Source organism: Aphidius gifuensis, linkage group LG1 (genome assembly GCF_014905175.1).
Source record: "Aphidius gifuensis isolate YNYX2018 linkage group LG1, ASM1490517v1, whole genome shotgun sequence".
Taxonomy (NCBI): domain Eukaryota; kingdom Metazoa; phylum Arthropoda; class Insecta; order Hymenoptera; family Braconidae; genus Aphidius; species Aphidius gifuensis.
Genome location: NC_057788.1, coordinates 178272 through 192661, shown reverse-complemented (window position 1 = coordinate 192661; position 14390 = coordinate 178272). Strand labels below are relative to the sequence as shown.

At 26.3% G+C, this 14390-nt stretch overlaps 5 protein-coding genes across 5 annotated transcripts; 4 read left to right on the top strand and 1 right to left on the bottom strand.

Moving 5' to 3' along the window:
• Positions 1–1005: 1005 nt before the first annotated feature.
• LOC122860621 (4-coumarate-CoA ligase 1-like) lies at positions 1006–3879 on the top strand. Its single transcript, XM_044164516.1, has 6 exons — positions 1006–1405; positions 1465–1641; positions 1725–2059; positions 2129–2275; positions 2334–2582; positions 2641–3879. Exons 1-6 carry the CDS (start codon positions 1157–1159, stop codon positions 3236–3238), a joined length of 1755 nt encoding a protein of 584 aa, XP_044020451.1. The 5' UTR covers positions 1006–1156; the 3' UTR covers positions 3239–3879.
• A 211-nt stretch (positions 3880–4090) lies between these two features.
• LOC122860618 (glucose dehydrogenase [FAD, quinone]-like) lies at positions 4091–7073 on the top strand. Its single transcript, XM_044164513.1, has 4 exons — positions 4091–4159; positions 4230–4438; positions 4522–6060; positions 6131–7073. Exons 1-4 carry the CDS (start codon positions 4133–4135, stop codon positions 6399–6401), a joined length of 2046 nt encoding a protein of 681 aa, XP_044020448.1. The 5' UTR covers positions 4091–4132; the 3' UTR covers positions 6402–7073.
• Positions 6678–9965, top strand: LOC122860619 (4-coumarate--CoA ligase 1-like). Its single transcript, XM_044164514.1, has 6 exons — positions 6678–7211; positions 7277–7453; positions 7525–7862; positions 7934–8077; positions 8146–8394; positions 8458–9965. Exons 1-6 carry the CDS (start codon positions 6939–6941, stop codon positions 9071–9073), a joined length of 1797 nt encoding a protein of 598 aa, XP_044020449.1. The 5' UTR covers positions 6678–6938; the 3' UTR covers positions 9074–9965.
• Positions 9433–12054, top strand: LOC122860620 (4-coumarate--CoA ligase 1-like). Its single transcript, XM_044164515.1, has 6 exons — positions 9433–10092; positions 10163–10339; positions 10426–10751; positions 10827–10970; positions 11028–11276; positions 11346–12054. The coding sequence occupies exons 1-6, from the start codon at positions 9817–9819 to the stop codon at positions 11941–11943; spliced, it is 1770 nt and encodes a 589-aa protein (XP_044020450.1). The 5' UTR covers positions 9433–9816; the 3' UTR covers positions 11944–12054.
• On the bottom strand, positions 11939–12909 carry LOC122860622 (glutaredoxin-related protein 5, mitochondrial). Its single transcript, XM_044164517.1, has 3 exons — positions 12588–12909; positions 12355–12496; positions 11939–12277 (listed from the first exon to the last, which is right to left on the bottom strand). The coding sequence occupies exons 1-3, from the start codon at positions 12669–12671 to the stop codon at positions 12102–12104; spliced, it is 402 nt and encodes a 133-aa protein (XP_044020452.1). The 5' UTR covers positions 12672–12909; the 3' UTR covers positions 11939–12101.
• Positions 12910–14390: the final 1481 nt, after the last annotated feature.

The window sequence follows — 14390 nt, the reverse complement described above, 5'->3', positions numbered from 1 at the left end:
GATAAATGAAAAAAAAATTATATATTTTTTATCTTGGCAAAATTATTTTCATGTCAATAATCTTATCTCAAAAATGATAAGGCTTATTAATTTTCATGTTTGTTTTTTTTTGTAAGATAAAGTTTTAATAAATAATGAAAAAAAAAAATATTATTTTTTAATTATCTTTATAGTACAAAATGATGTTGTGGAAAATATAATATTAATTAAGCCTCTGTATGCAACGAGACTGATGGCTCCCTGATGACTCAAATTTCAGATCAAAATTATACTATTTCAGTCTACATAATACTATCATGATATATGCGATCATTTATTTACTCTAGAGACACTAAACTATCCATAAACTTCGGAGAAGAAATAAACAAAAAAAAACATAATCATAATAATAAAAAGATAAGTTTTTTTTTTTATATACCAAGTTCAATAATTTTTCTATCGTGTGGAAATAATATTTATTTTGATTTATCGTTTATATAATTTTTTTTTTTTTTACTTGAAAAAAATGATTACAAAGTAGTCATTATGAATCAGGAAATTAATAATTAAAAAATAAAATAAAAATTACATAATTCAGCTATTGATTTAAAAAAAAAAATTATTTAAATTTTAAAAATAATCAAACTTTGTGCTAATAAAATTTTTCTTGTTAAATTTTAATTACTGTATTTTTATTTAAAATAATATTAAAAATATTGATGACATAATTAAAAATTGATTATAAAAGTCAATGAATAATTTATTTAAAAAACTGGTTTATTATGATTTTACACATACACAATGATAAAATGATCGAGGACATTTGATAATTATATATGAAAAAAATAAAAATAAATAACAAAAAAATAAAAAATACATTTAATAATTTCATATATGATAGAAAAACAAAAACAAAAAAATAAAAAAATCACATTTATATAAAAATATATATAGCTAATCGTTAATTAATTCTCGAGCACCTACACACATTAAACTAAAAGAAATAAAAAATAAAAAATAAAAATCAGACGATTGTTAAATGACGGATAAGAAGTATATACTTGATAAATTCGTACAATCTATATTTATCATTCAGTTGAAAGTTGGCTGGCCTCATGACTCCATCTAAAATAATATTAAAAAATAGTATATAAAATATAATTTTTACATTTGCAAAATGTTACATTTGTGTTTAAAAAAATTAAAAATTAATAATAATAATATAAAAACTATTATAAATAAATTGAATTATGATGGGAAAAATATCAGTGTTATAAAACGTACTATATCAAATAAAATAAATATACCAATAGATGATAAAAATATTGTATCATCAAAATATAAAAATATAAATTTATTTGATGGCTATTATTTGCATGATTATATATTTAAAAATGTTGACAAGTGGTTAGATAAAACAGCAGTGGTACGTTAAAAATTAAAATGACAATTGATTTAAAAAAAATTAATTTTTATCATTTTTAGATTTGCAGTGAAAGTGGTAAATCATATACATATGCTGAATTAAAAAATAAGACATCACGATTAGTGGCATCATTTAAAAAAATGAACCTTAGACCTGGTGATACAATTGCCACTGTTTTACCAAATTTACCAGAATATGCAATAATAATACTTGCAGCAAGTCAAGCTGGTCTCAAAGTAAAATATATTTTAATCTTAATTTAACAACAATAACAATAACAATATGATAATAATAATAACATATTAATATTATATTTCAGCTGACTCTGATAAATCCAATTTATACTGCAGCTGAAATAAATAAACAACTTGTCAACTCTGAAACATCATTAGTTGTGAGTGTATCAAGCAGATATCCAGTTGTTGCTCAAAGTATCACTGGAATTAAATCAATTAAACATCCAATTGTTATTGTCGATTATGAAAATAATACAAGACCATCAGGTACTATTAAATTTGATGATCTTGTTGTTGATGATAATGGTAATATTGAGGAATTTAAAAATACTAATCATGATAATACAAATGATACTGTTTTATTGCCATATTCAAGTGGTACAACTGGTCTACCAAAAGGTGTTGAATTAACACACAGGTAACTAATTATTATTTTATTATAATTTATATTTTATATTAATATTTGTGCCTGTTTTATTTATTGTAGAAATATTGTCTCAAACTTGGCACAAATTGATCATGAAAATTTTAAAATAATGGAACAAGCCATTGGAAATTATCAAGAAGTTATTCCAGTATTTCTTCCAATTTATCATATTTACAGTTATACTATGCTTTTATGTGATGGATTGAGGTGTGTTTTTTTTTTATATAACACTATTTTTAAAATAATAATAAATATTTTTTTATAGTAATGGTGCAAAATTAATAACAATGCCAACATTTACATCAAATACTTTTTTGGATGTACTAAATAAGCATAGAGTTACAAATTTATATGTAGCACCACCAGTTTTACAATTAATTGCTAATGATGAAAGATTTAAAAAAAAACATATTGAAAGTTTAAAAGAATTAATAAGTGGTGGTGCACCAGCTGGTGAAGAAATTATGAATAAAATTAAATTAAAACTTGGAGATAGTTTTATGTTTAGTCAAGGGTATGTATATATTAAATTATTATTTATATTTATTTATTTAAAATAAATTTATTTTTAGTTATGGCATGTCTGAAACTTCACCTTTATTAACAAGAGGTAAAAATGGTCCCTATGGTTCTGTTGGGCAAGTGGTACCCAACACTGACATGAGAATTGTTGGAGTTGACAATGATAATCTTGGTCAAAATTTGGACATTGATAAAATTGGTGAGATACAAGCGAGTGGACCACAAGTGATGAAAGGATACTTCAAAAATCCCCAAGCAACTTCAGAAACAATGGATGGCAAGTGGCTGAAAACTGGAGACTTGGGAAATTTTGATAAAGATGGAAATTTATGGATTACTGGAAGAATGAAAGAATTAATTAAAGTCAAAGGCTTACAAGTGTCACCACCAGAACTTGAAGATCTTCTTCATAGTCATGATAAAATTTCTGATGTTGCTGTTATTGGTGTTCCTCATGATCGTTTTGGAGAAATTCCAAAAGCATTTGTTGTTGCTAAACAAGGAGTACAAATAAATGAAGATGAAATTAAAAAATTTGTTGCTGAAAAAGTTGCTGATTATAAGCAGCTTGGTCATGTTGTATTTATTGATCAAATTCCAAAAAGTCCAGCCGGTAAAATTTTACGAAGACAACTACAAAAAATGTAATAAATATATATAATTATACATACCTTTTTTTTTTATATACATATATACCTATATAATTTTTAAATGTAAATAAAAAAAAAAAAAACTTTATTAACATTCAATATAAAAAAAGGTTTGTTTTTTAATTTTTTAAATAGTACTTAGGAGTATTTTATAAATATATATATTTATCAAATAAATTTGTTGTATTATTTAAATATAATGTTTTTTTTTTTTTTTTGTCGTACTCACTTTTGTTAGCTAAAACATAAAAATAAAATTATAATTTATTGTCGACTTGATGTGGCTTATTTACAAACAATTTTACTAATCAAAAAAAAATAATTCGAAATGAATTCAGTAAAGAAGGAATAACTCCCACTTGAAAAAAAAAAAAATTTATCCTCAAAACAAAAACAACAATAACCATATTCATAAAAAATATTTCCTCATTTATAAATAATAAATATAAATTTTAAATAACAACAAAATAAATTATATGATATGACGAATGCTATGAACATTGCAATAAATATTGATTATATTGTTTTAAATTATATATTTTTTCGAATAAAAAACAATTATACATTTTCGTTTAATCTTTTGGCGGAAACAAAAATCGTCACGTATTCATACATATAATATAAATATATATAATTACAATAATGAAAAATTGATAAGCAGTTTAAATGATTATTCATTCGCACTGCATATTTTCCTCAACTATTTTGTATTCATTACAAATGTTGGTAAACAAAGGTTATCAATGGTATATCATATCAACCAATAAGGAAGTTGATTATTTAATAAAAAATATACATTTCCGGAATTTAAATGGATTTCTATAAAAAGAAGCTTTCAAAAAATTTAGATCAGTGTTTATTTTAATTTGCGTATAGCTCTTGTATATTCACAATGAGTGTCACTACAATGGATTACGGTGTAATAATTTTAATCCAGTTTATTAATTTTATTATTATTTATTTATTTATTTTCATATTTATTTTTCTAGCCATCTTTAATTACAAGTACGTTAGCCTGCGAAACTATGAATAGAGCAGAGCAACCATGTCGATTTGATGATTCAACATCATTTATGCAAAATAAATGTGGTAACATGACAGCTTTTATGTTGCTCTTGCAAACAGTCATGTTAAATGATTGTGAAATTGCTGATCCTTGTAGAAGACCAGAAACCAATGACATCAATGACGATGAACAGTAAAAATAAATATATATTATCATCATTTTGTTTTTATATAGGAAATTTTGTAAAATATTTATACGGTTAAAATTTGTTCCAGATTTGATTTTATTGTTGTTGGAGCAGGTTTAGCTGGTCCAGTTATTGTTCGTCGATTAGTTGATCATTTTCCATCAAGCAGTATTCTATTGGTTGAAGCAGGTCCATCAGAGCCAACAATGAATTCATTTCCAGGTTTTGCTTTCAATGCAATTAATTCAGATCTCGATTGGAATTTTAAAACAGAACCAACTGAAGGAAATCCAACTGCTTGTTTAGAAACAGATGGTGTTTGTAGTTGGCCACGTGGAAAAATGATTTCTGGAACAAGTGGATTTTATGGTATGATGTATATCAGAGGTCATCCAGATATTTATAATAGTTGGGCAGATGATGGAAGTACTGGTTGGTCTTATGATGAAATTGAAAAATATTTTGATCGTGCAGAAGATTTTCAAGATTATGGAATGATTCCAAATGACATTGATGATGATGGTGGTTATTATTATGATAATGATGATGAAGAAGATGATGATGATGATGATGATGACAATAATGATATTGATAATAATGACATTGACAATAATGATATCGATGATAATGATAATGATAATAATTCAACAGAAGAAGACAGCAACATTGCACTTTTAAAAGTTGAATATTTCCATCATAATCCAATGTTTTCAGATGTTATACTTACTGCTGCTCAAGAGCTTGGCTACACTGAACCAACATGGAAAGGACCAAATCAAACTGGTTTTTTGCATGCACCAATGATAACAGACAATGGACAAAGAGGAACAACATCAAGATTTTATTTGCGACCAATTGCTCATGCTGAAAATCTCAAGGTATTAATTAATGCTTATGTTACGAGAATCATTAAAAATGAACAAGACAATGGTGTTGATGGTATTGAATTAATTGACAAAAAAGGAAATAAAAAAATAATAAAAGCAAATAAAGAAGTAATAATATCAGCTGGTGCAGTTGGATCACCACAAATACTTTTATCATCTGGAATTGGACCAAAGGAAGATTTGGAAAATTTAAATATTTCCGTTTGGCAAGATCTTCCAGTTGGTAAAAATTTACACAATCATGTATCAGTTGGCATAAGTATGAGTATCAATGACACATATTATCAGGATATTACACTTGAGTCAATTAATGAATTTATAGATAATCGTTCAGGGCCTTTGTCAAGTACTGGTATAACACAAATTACAGCATTTTTAGAGAGTAATTATTCAATCCCTGGAGTTCCAGATATTCAAATATTTTTCGATGGATTCAGTTCAGTATGTCCTAATTATGGTCTTGATAGAGAATGTCATAATGGAAGATCAAAATCATGTCCAGATCGTCGTAGTATTACAGCAAGACCAACAACAGTTATTCCTCGTACACGAGGAACTTTAAAATTACGATCAAATAATCCAGAAGATCCACCACTTATTTATCCTGATTATTTTACTGATCCAGTTGATTTGGAAATTCTTCTTGATGGAATTAAAAAAGTCACAGAGCTTCCAGAGACAGACGCTATGAAAGCATGGGACTTGAGATTGGAAGAAGAAATTATACCTGAATGTTCCAGGTAATTATACGTTATGTGTTATATATATTTTTAATTTTTACATTGCAATTTTATAATTGTCAATTTTCAGTTACGAGTTTGCTAGTGATTTTTATTGGAGATGTTTGAGTCGTGTTAAAACTGGACCAGAAAATCATCAAGCTGGTACATGTAAAATGGGTGCAGCTGATGATCCATCATCTGTCGTTGATCCAGAGCTTCGAGTTATTGGAATTTCTGGTTTACGAGTTGCAGATGCATCAATATTTCCAACTGTACCAAATGGAAATCCAGCTGCTGGAATTGTTATGGTAGCTGAAAAAGCAGCTGATTTAATTATTCAAACTTGGGATAAAGAATAAAATATTTTATTCTTAATTAATAGTTGAATTATTATTTGTTGATTAGAAAAATTAAACTGTTATTAAATTTATTTTGTCATTTGGATTTCAATAAAAACAATAAATAAATAAAAATATATATTATATAGTTGTTTTATCAAACTAACATTTGATATGAGTCCACGAGTATTGTGTGTGCGTGTTTAAAGATGATGATAATAGAGTATATTTAAGTGGATGATAAGTGCTATACAACCGGTTCTCATCTATCTATCTTGAGCATAATATCATAGCATCAGACAAAGTCGACAGTCAAGTAGTCTGCCCCTTCCTGATTTATTTTTTTATTTTTTTTTTTTTCAACAACACAGCTGACAACACAGCTTCAATGCCACCACACCACGTAGACTTTTGTTTGTATGAATACAGACAGACACAACTTGTCTCTTCAATAAAATTTAAAAATTATATTGCTTTTGCTTTTGTATTTTTTAATTATAAAAATTGTTATCAGTGTGATTAGTGCTGTGCTTTTATATATTATTAAAATAAATAAAAATGTTACGTTTGTGTTTATCCCAATGGAAAATCCAAAATTCAATGAGAAAAAAAGTTAAAATATTTATCAATCCTTTGATAGATAATTACAAAAATAATAAAAATAAAAACATTCGAGAATATGGAACAGAAAAATTGTATAATAGTCGTTCATTTATTGATGAAAAAAAAATATTTCATTCACCTCATGGAGATGTTGATCTACTTGATGGATCATATTTACATGAAATTATTTGGAGAGATGTTGATAAATGGTGGAACAAAACAGCAGTGGTAAGTAAAAAAATTTAAAAAAAAAAAAATAACAATAACATTTGTTACTTTGAATTTAATTACAGATTTGTTCCATGACCGGAAGATCATACACTTATGGACAATTAAGAAGACTGAGTGGACGTTTTGCAACATCATTAAGAAAATTAAATGTCAAACCTGGTGATACAGTTGCTATTGTATTACCAAATATTCCTGAATATCCAATTGTCTCAATGGGTGCAAGTGAAGCTGGAATTAAAGTATTTAAAAATAATTATAAATAAATATTTTATTTTTGTCTTATTTAATTTTAACATTAACTGTATTACAGCTTACTCTGATAAATCCATCCTACACTGCCAGAGAAATAAATATGCAGTTGGAAAATTCAGAGACAACGCTTGTCGTTACAGTACCAAGCAAGTATCCAGTTGTTGCTCAAAGCATCATTGGAGTAAAATCAATAAGACTTCCAGTTGTTGTTATTGATGATTTAAGTGGTCCAACACCATCAGGTACTATTAAATTTAATGAACTCGTTGCTGATAGTGTTGTTGAGTTTGAAAAAACAGATGAAAAAACTGAAATTGATGCAGCAAATGATACTGTCATTTTGCCATATTCAAGTGGTACAACTGGTCTTCCAAAAGGTGTTGAATTAACACACAGGTATAGATAATTTTTATCTCATTATAATTAACATTTAATATTAACATTTGTGCTTGTTTTATTTTTTTTAGAAATATTGTCTCGAATTTAGCACAATTTAGTCATAAAAGTGTTTCGGTATTAGAACAAGCTACTGAAAATTATCAAGATGTCACAGTATTTTTTTTACCTCTCTATCATATTTATGGGTTTGCAGTTTTTTATCACAGTCTGAGGTAAATATTATAATCTAAAATAGCATACATATATATATGCAGTTATTATAATTTAATTATTTAATTAGCAATGGAGGAAAAATTATAACAATGCCAACATTTACGTCAAATGATTTTTTAAAAATCTTGGAAGAAAATAGATTGTCAATTATTTTTGTTGCACCACCAGTTCTCCAGTTGATGGCAAATGATGAACGATTTAAAAAACAACACATGAGTGGACTCAGAAGAATGATGAGTGCAGCAGCACCAGCTGGTGAAGAAGTTGTTGCTAAACTTCGAGCTAGACTTGGAGAATCATTTTTATTTTTTCAAGGGTATGTTCACCCACAATATTAATATTATTTTTTTATATTTAATTAACATGTATATTTTTTTAGCTATGGTTTAACAGAGGCATCACCATTAATTACAGTTGGAATTGATAGTCCTGTAGGATCTGTAGGAAAAATATTTCCAAATACTAAAATAAGAATTGTTAAAAAAAATAATGAAGATGATGATAATGATGATGGTACTGGTGAGAATCTAAGTGTCAATGAAATTGGTGAGATACAAGTAAGTGGACCCCAGGTGATGAAAGGATACTTTAAAAATTCCCAAGCAACTTCAGAAACAATGGATGGCAAGTGGCTAAAAACTGGAGACCTAGGAAGTATTGATAACGATGGAAATTTAACAATAAATGGACGTTTAAAAGAACTTATAAAAGTCAAAGGATCTCAAGTGTCACCACCAGAACTTGAGGATATTCTTCATAGTCATGATAAAGTTGCTGATGTTGCTGTTGTTGGTGTACCTCATGAACGTTTTGGAGAAATTCCAAAAGCATTTGTTGTTGCTAAACAAGGAGTACAAATAAATGAAGATGAAATTAAAAAATTTGTTGCTGAAAAAGTTGCTGATTATAAGCAACTTGGTCATGTTGAATTTATTGATCAAATTCCAAAAAATCAAGCTGGTAAAATTTTAAGAAAAAATTTACAAAAAATGTAATTTTATTTATTTTTTAATATAGAAAAAATTATTTTAAAAAAATTAAGTGAAAAAAAGAGAGTTTATATATTATTTGTACTGCCAGCATTTTTAAAACTAAATCACTACAATAATAAAAATTATAAAATAAATTGCACTCTAATTTTAAAAAAATCTGTTGTTTATTTTTTTTTTCTTTTTACGAACTCAGTCTTATTATTAAAATAAATGCTTTTTAATCGAAAAAAAAAAATATATATTATCATATTTATAATTCAGGCCAGCACAAAGGTGCAAATAACAATTTGTTTGTGTCTCTTTTGTTGGGGAGCTTGATACCACTTGATACTCAAGCGCATGCTCCTTAAATTATAAAAAATAAAATAAAAGAGTGGAAATACTGATAACATACACGAGAAATATTCAAACAACAATCTTGTATCATTCGCAAAACCAACAACACTCATTTTCATTTTATTTTCAAGCTCAAAGTTCATTATATTTTTATTGTAAATAATTTTAAAAGTTAATAAAATATCAACAAGTGTCTATTGATAAATTTACAAATAATCAAATAATTATATTTATCTATCCAATAATTAGTTTAATTTATATTCATAATTTTAGTTGGTAAAAGTAACATACTTGATTGAAAACGTCTTGAAAAAAAAATATTGCCAGTAAATTAATATTTTTATCTTTTCAAAAATCAATCAAGTATAAATTTATAAAAAATAAAAATAAAATAATATTATAGTCAAAAAATGTTTCGCTTGTGTTTATCACGGTTCAAAGTTCAAAATTCATCAAAAAACAATATTAAAATATTTGCAAATTATGTTAATTGTATTGGTGAAAATTTAAATAAAAAAAAATATTCAACACAATTAAAACACAAAATACCAGAAAGAAATCAGAATATCATTGACAATGATAATATATTTCATTCACCCTGGCAAGATATTGATATACCAGATGATGTTCCATTGCATGATTATGTCTGGAAAAATGTTGATAAATGGTGGCAAAAAACAGCAGTGGTATATTATCATTAAAAATTAATATATTATTATTTTTTATATCTAAATTTTATAGCTAAATTATTAAAAGGTATGCTCAATGACTGGAAGATCATACAACTACGGACAGCTTCGAGTACTGAGTGGACGTTTTGCAACATCATTGAAAAAATTAAATCTCAAACCTGGCAATTCACTTGCAGCTGTTTTGCCAAATGTTCCAGAATTTGTTATAATTGCAATGGGGGCCAGTGAAGCAGGAATTCCAGTAAGCAAAAATAAGCTATTATAATTATAACTATTATTAAAAATAAATGTTATATAAATTAATTTTATGTTTCTTTTAAAAAAAAGTTGACACTAATTAATCCTCTGTACACTGCAAGAGAAATGAATCATCAGTTGGAAAACTCAGATGCAGGAGCTGTTGTGACTGTCTCAATGAGATATCAAATTGTTGCTGATGCTGTAAATGGAAAATATCCAATTATTCATTTAGATGCTGGAAATTGTAATGGACCAACTGGTACAATTAATTTTAAGGATCTCGTTGATGACAGTGTTGTTGAACTTGAAAAAACTGGAGAAAAAATTAACATCAATGCTGCAAATGATAGTGTTATTTTGCCTTATTCAAGTGGTACAACTGGATTGCCAAAAGGAGTTGAACTTACACACAAGTAATTTTAATCAAATCACAAATAATTAAATTGATAAATTAATTAATTAATTTGTTTGTTATTTTTCTTTTGTAGAAATTTAGTTGGCAATTTGACGCAAATAAATCATCCAGCTTTTCATCTTCTTGAACCAGCCATTGGAGAATTTCAAGATGTAAATCCAATAATTTTACCAATATTTCATTCATATGGTTTTTCAATTCTTTGTATGGGTTTGAGGTAAATTATTTAATAAATTTTTTAATTATTATTTAATAATAAATATTGTTATTTTAGTTTTGGTTGTAAATTAATTTGCATGCCTATTTTTACACCTGATTCATTTTTGGAAATTTGTGAAAAATATCCATTGACTGGTCTGTCAGTTGTACCACCAATAATTCAACTGATGACTCTTGATCCAAGATTTACTAAAAAACATTTAAAAAATTTACAAGCTATTGTTACTGGTGCAACATCTTTGAATAAAGAACTTGCTGATAAATTTTTAGATAAATTTGGCAATTCATTTGCATTAATAAAAGGGTAAGTTGTTTAATAAACAACTGTATTTATTATTTAAAAATTAATAATTAATATTCTTAATATTATCAGATATGGATTGACAGAAACATCACCAACAATAACATCTGGAATGAATAGACCAGATGATTCTGTTGGATTATTATTGCCAAATACAAAAATAAAAATAATTGGACAAGCACATGATAATGCTGGTCAAAGCTTGGGAATCAATCAAGTTGGTGAAATTTTAGTAAAAGGACCACAAGTAATGAAGGGATATTTTAAAAATCCACAAGGTACTTTGGACACCATGCAAGATGACTGGCTAAAAACTGGAGACTTGGGAAAAATTACTAATGATGGAGACTTGCAAATAGCAGGACGTCTTAAAGAATTAATAAAAGTCAAAGGCTTACAAGTGTCACCAATTGAACTTGAGGATCTATTACATGGTCATGATAAAGTTGCTGATGTTGCTGTTGTTGGTGTACCTCATGAACGTTTTGGAGAAATTCCAAAAGCATTTATTGTTGCTAAACAAGGAGTACAAATTACTGAAGATGAAATTAAAAATTATGTTGCTAAACAAGTTGTTGATTACAAGCAACTTGGACAAGTTGTATTTATTGATAAAATACCAAAAAGTGCTGTTGGAAAAATTTTAAGAAAACAACTTGAAAATATGTAGTTTAATTATATATTTGTTAAATGAACGAGTAAATTTATATGTATATCTTTGTTTCTGTATTTTTGTTATTTTATTTTTGGAAAAAAAAAAAAGAAAGAAAGAAAATAACTCGACTAATTTATAAAATTATTTACAAACCCTCTAAAATATTTAACAGATTATTTTTGTTTTTCTTGATTAGTTTCAGTAAGTGCTGATGGTATACCAGCTTTTTGTAGTTCCTCAATAAATTCACCAGTTTGATGCATTTTAATAATAATATCACAACCACCAAGAAATTCACCATCCAAATATACTTGTGGTATTGTTGGCCAATTTGAATAATCTTTAATTCCTAAAAAAGCAAAAAAGTTTCTCAACTCAGTAATTAGCTAAATTAATTATTATTATTTATTATATAAAATGTCATACCTTGTCTGAGGTCTTCATCAGCAAGAACATCATGTGCATCATACTTGACACCATGCATTCTCAGTACTTGAACAACTGCATTACTAAATCCACATTTTGGTGCTTCTGGTACTCCTTTCATAAAAACAACAACTTTGTTGTTCTGTTTTGATAGAAAATAAATAAATTAATTAATTAATCAAATGTCATATACCTATATAGGTGTTAAATTATAAATAAATAAATCAACATACTGTTACTAATTTTTTAATTGAAGCTGCATCAGTTGCATAGCTCTTGACCAACATGCCCAATCTTGCTGTTGTTCTTGCAAACATTTTTAATTATTTATATGAACAATATATGAAAAATTAAAATCACCTGCAAATATATGTACACGAGGTTATATATTATTATCAAATCGTACAACCGGAATGAAAAAGAAGAAAAAAAAAAGAAAAAACAACGATCTATCAAATAGCGCCATCTTGACTGTGACAGATGTCTACATTATCAACAAAGTGAGTTGTTTGTTTGTTTGATAAATGATAACACACACACACGATTATTTTTGTTTTGATTGTTTCGACTTTCGACTTGCACAACAGTCAATTCACTATCAATTGAGATTAAATAAATAAATATATATCCATTTTGTTTAATTAATATATTATTATTAAATATATTATATATTATTTTATAAATTATTTGCAATAAAATAAATAAAAAAAAAAAAAACAAGATAAACACTCGATCGATGAAGAAAAAATAATAACAACAACAACAACTGATGCCTTGGACTTGTTACATTGAATGAATCGAAACCGTGACCATTTTAATAAAACCAACAATGATATCACAAAAGAGACACACAAAGACACGTAGTCATTTTTCTTAATCATTATATTATTTCTTGATTTTTTATATATATTTATAAAAAAAAAATAAAACAATAAATGTAATAAAAATCTTTGTATTATCGACCTGATTTAAATTGATTTAAAGTTAAATAATTATTTGTTTAATATTTTCTAGGAATTTAAAAATTGATGCATGGCAAAAAATAAATAAATAAGTAAAATACGTGCATAATGTATATAACACACAGGCATATGCACCAATATGCACTGATATGCACTCGAGAGAAAGAGAGGGGGATAATTTTAGCCCAACCTTACTTACCCGGAAGTGCAAAGTGGTGCAAACCTAGTAATATTCATCGAGTTGATCATTATTATATATCTTGGTATTAAGCAACAACAATAACAAATAATTACTAGGCATTATCAAATACACAATATTTTCAATTTTTTAATAAAAATAAAAAAAAAAAAACATTGTTGTCAACAAAATACGTTGATGATTATTTTAATTTTAGAAACAAACAACTTTTATGTTATTTCTTCATGGACTGTCATCAACTTTCACTCATTTTTTATATTCAAAATTTTGCTATTAAAAATAAAAAACAATTAGTGCAACTAAATTGATAATATTTTCTTATTTTAAATGATGTTTGATTTTATTTTCGATGAAAAATAAGGTCATGGGACTTGATTTATTCAAATGAGGAAGGTTGATGTTCGATAGAGGTCATTTTTGTGTCAAGGGCCAAAAGGGATATTTCTTTGGTTTTAAATATTTTTGGTAAATCGATATAAATATTTTGTTAAAATTTCAAGCAGCTTGTCAAAAATATTTATATTACCATTTGCTATACAGAAAAAAAAAATAGAAATCATCTGGTTGTGCTGCTACTTGATTATTTATTTTTATAAAAATCATTTTTTTTAGATTTTTTTTTTTTTCGTATGGAATGCAGACATGTTGGGTTCAAGAAGACAAGAAGAGAGAGTCTTTATAAACCAAAGTCGACTTTAAAATCCAGTATACATATACAACAAAAGACAAAAAAAAAAAAAAAAAAATGAGACTTAATTTTTTTTTCCAGTCATTTTAAAATACATTGATTAAAATATTTAATGGCCATATTTAAGTTTGTTAATAATTAAATACCACCTACATTATCATTATATTCATTACTATATTAAAATTAA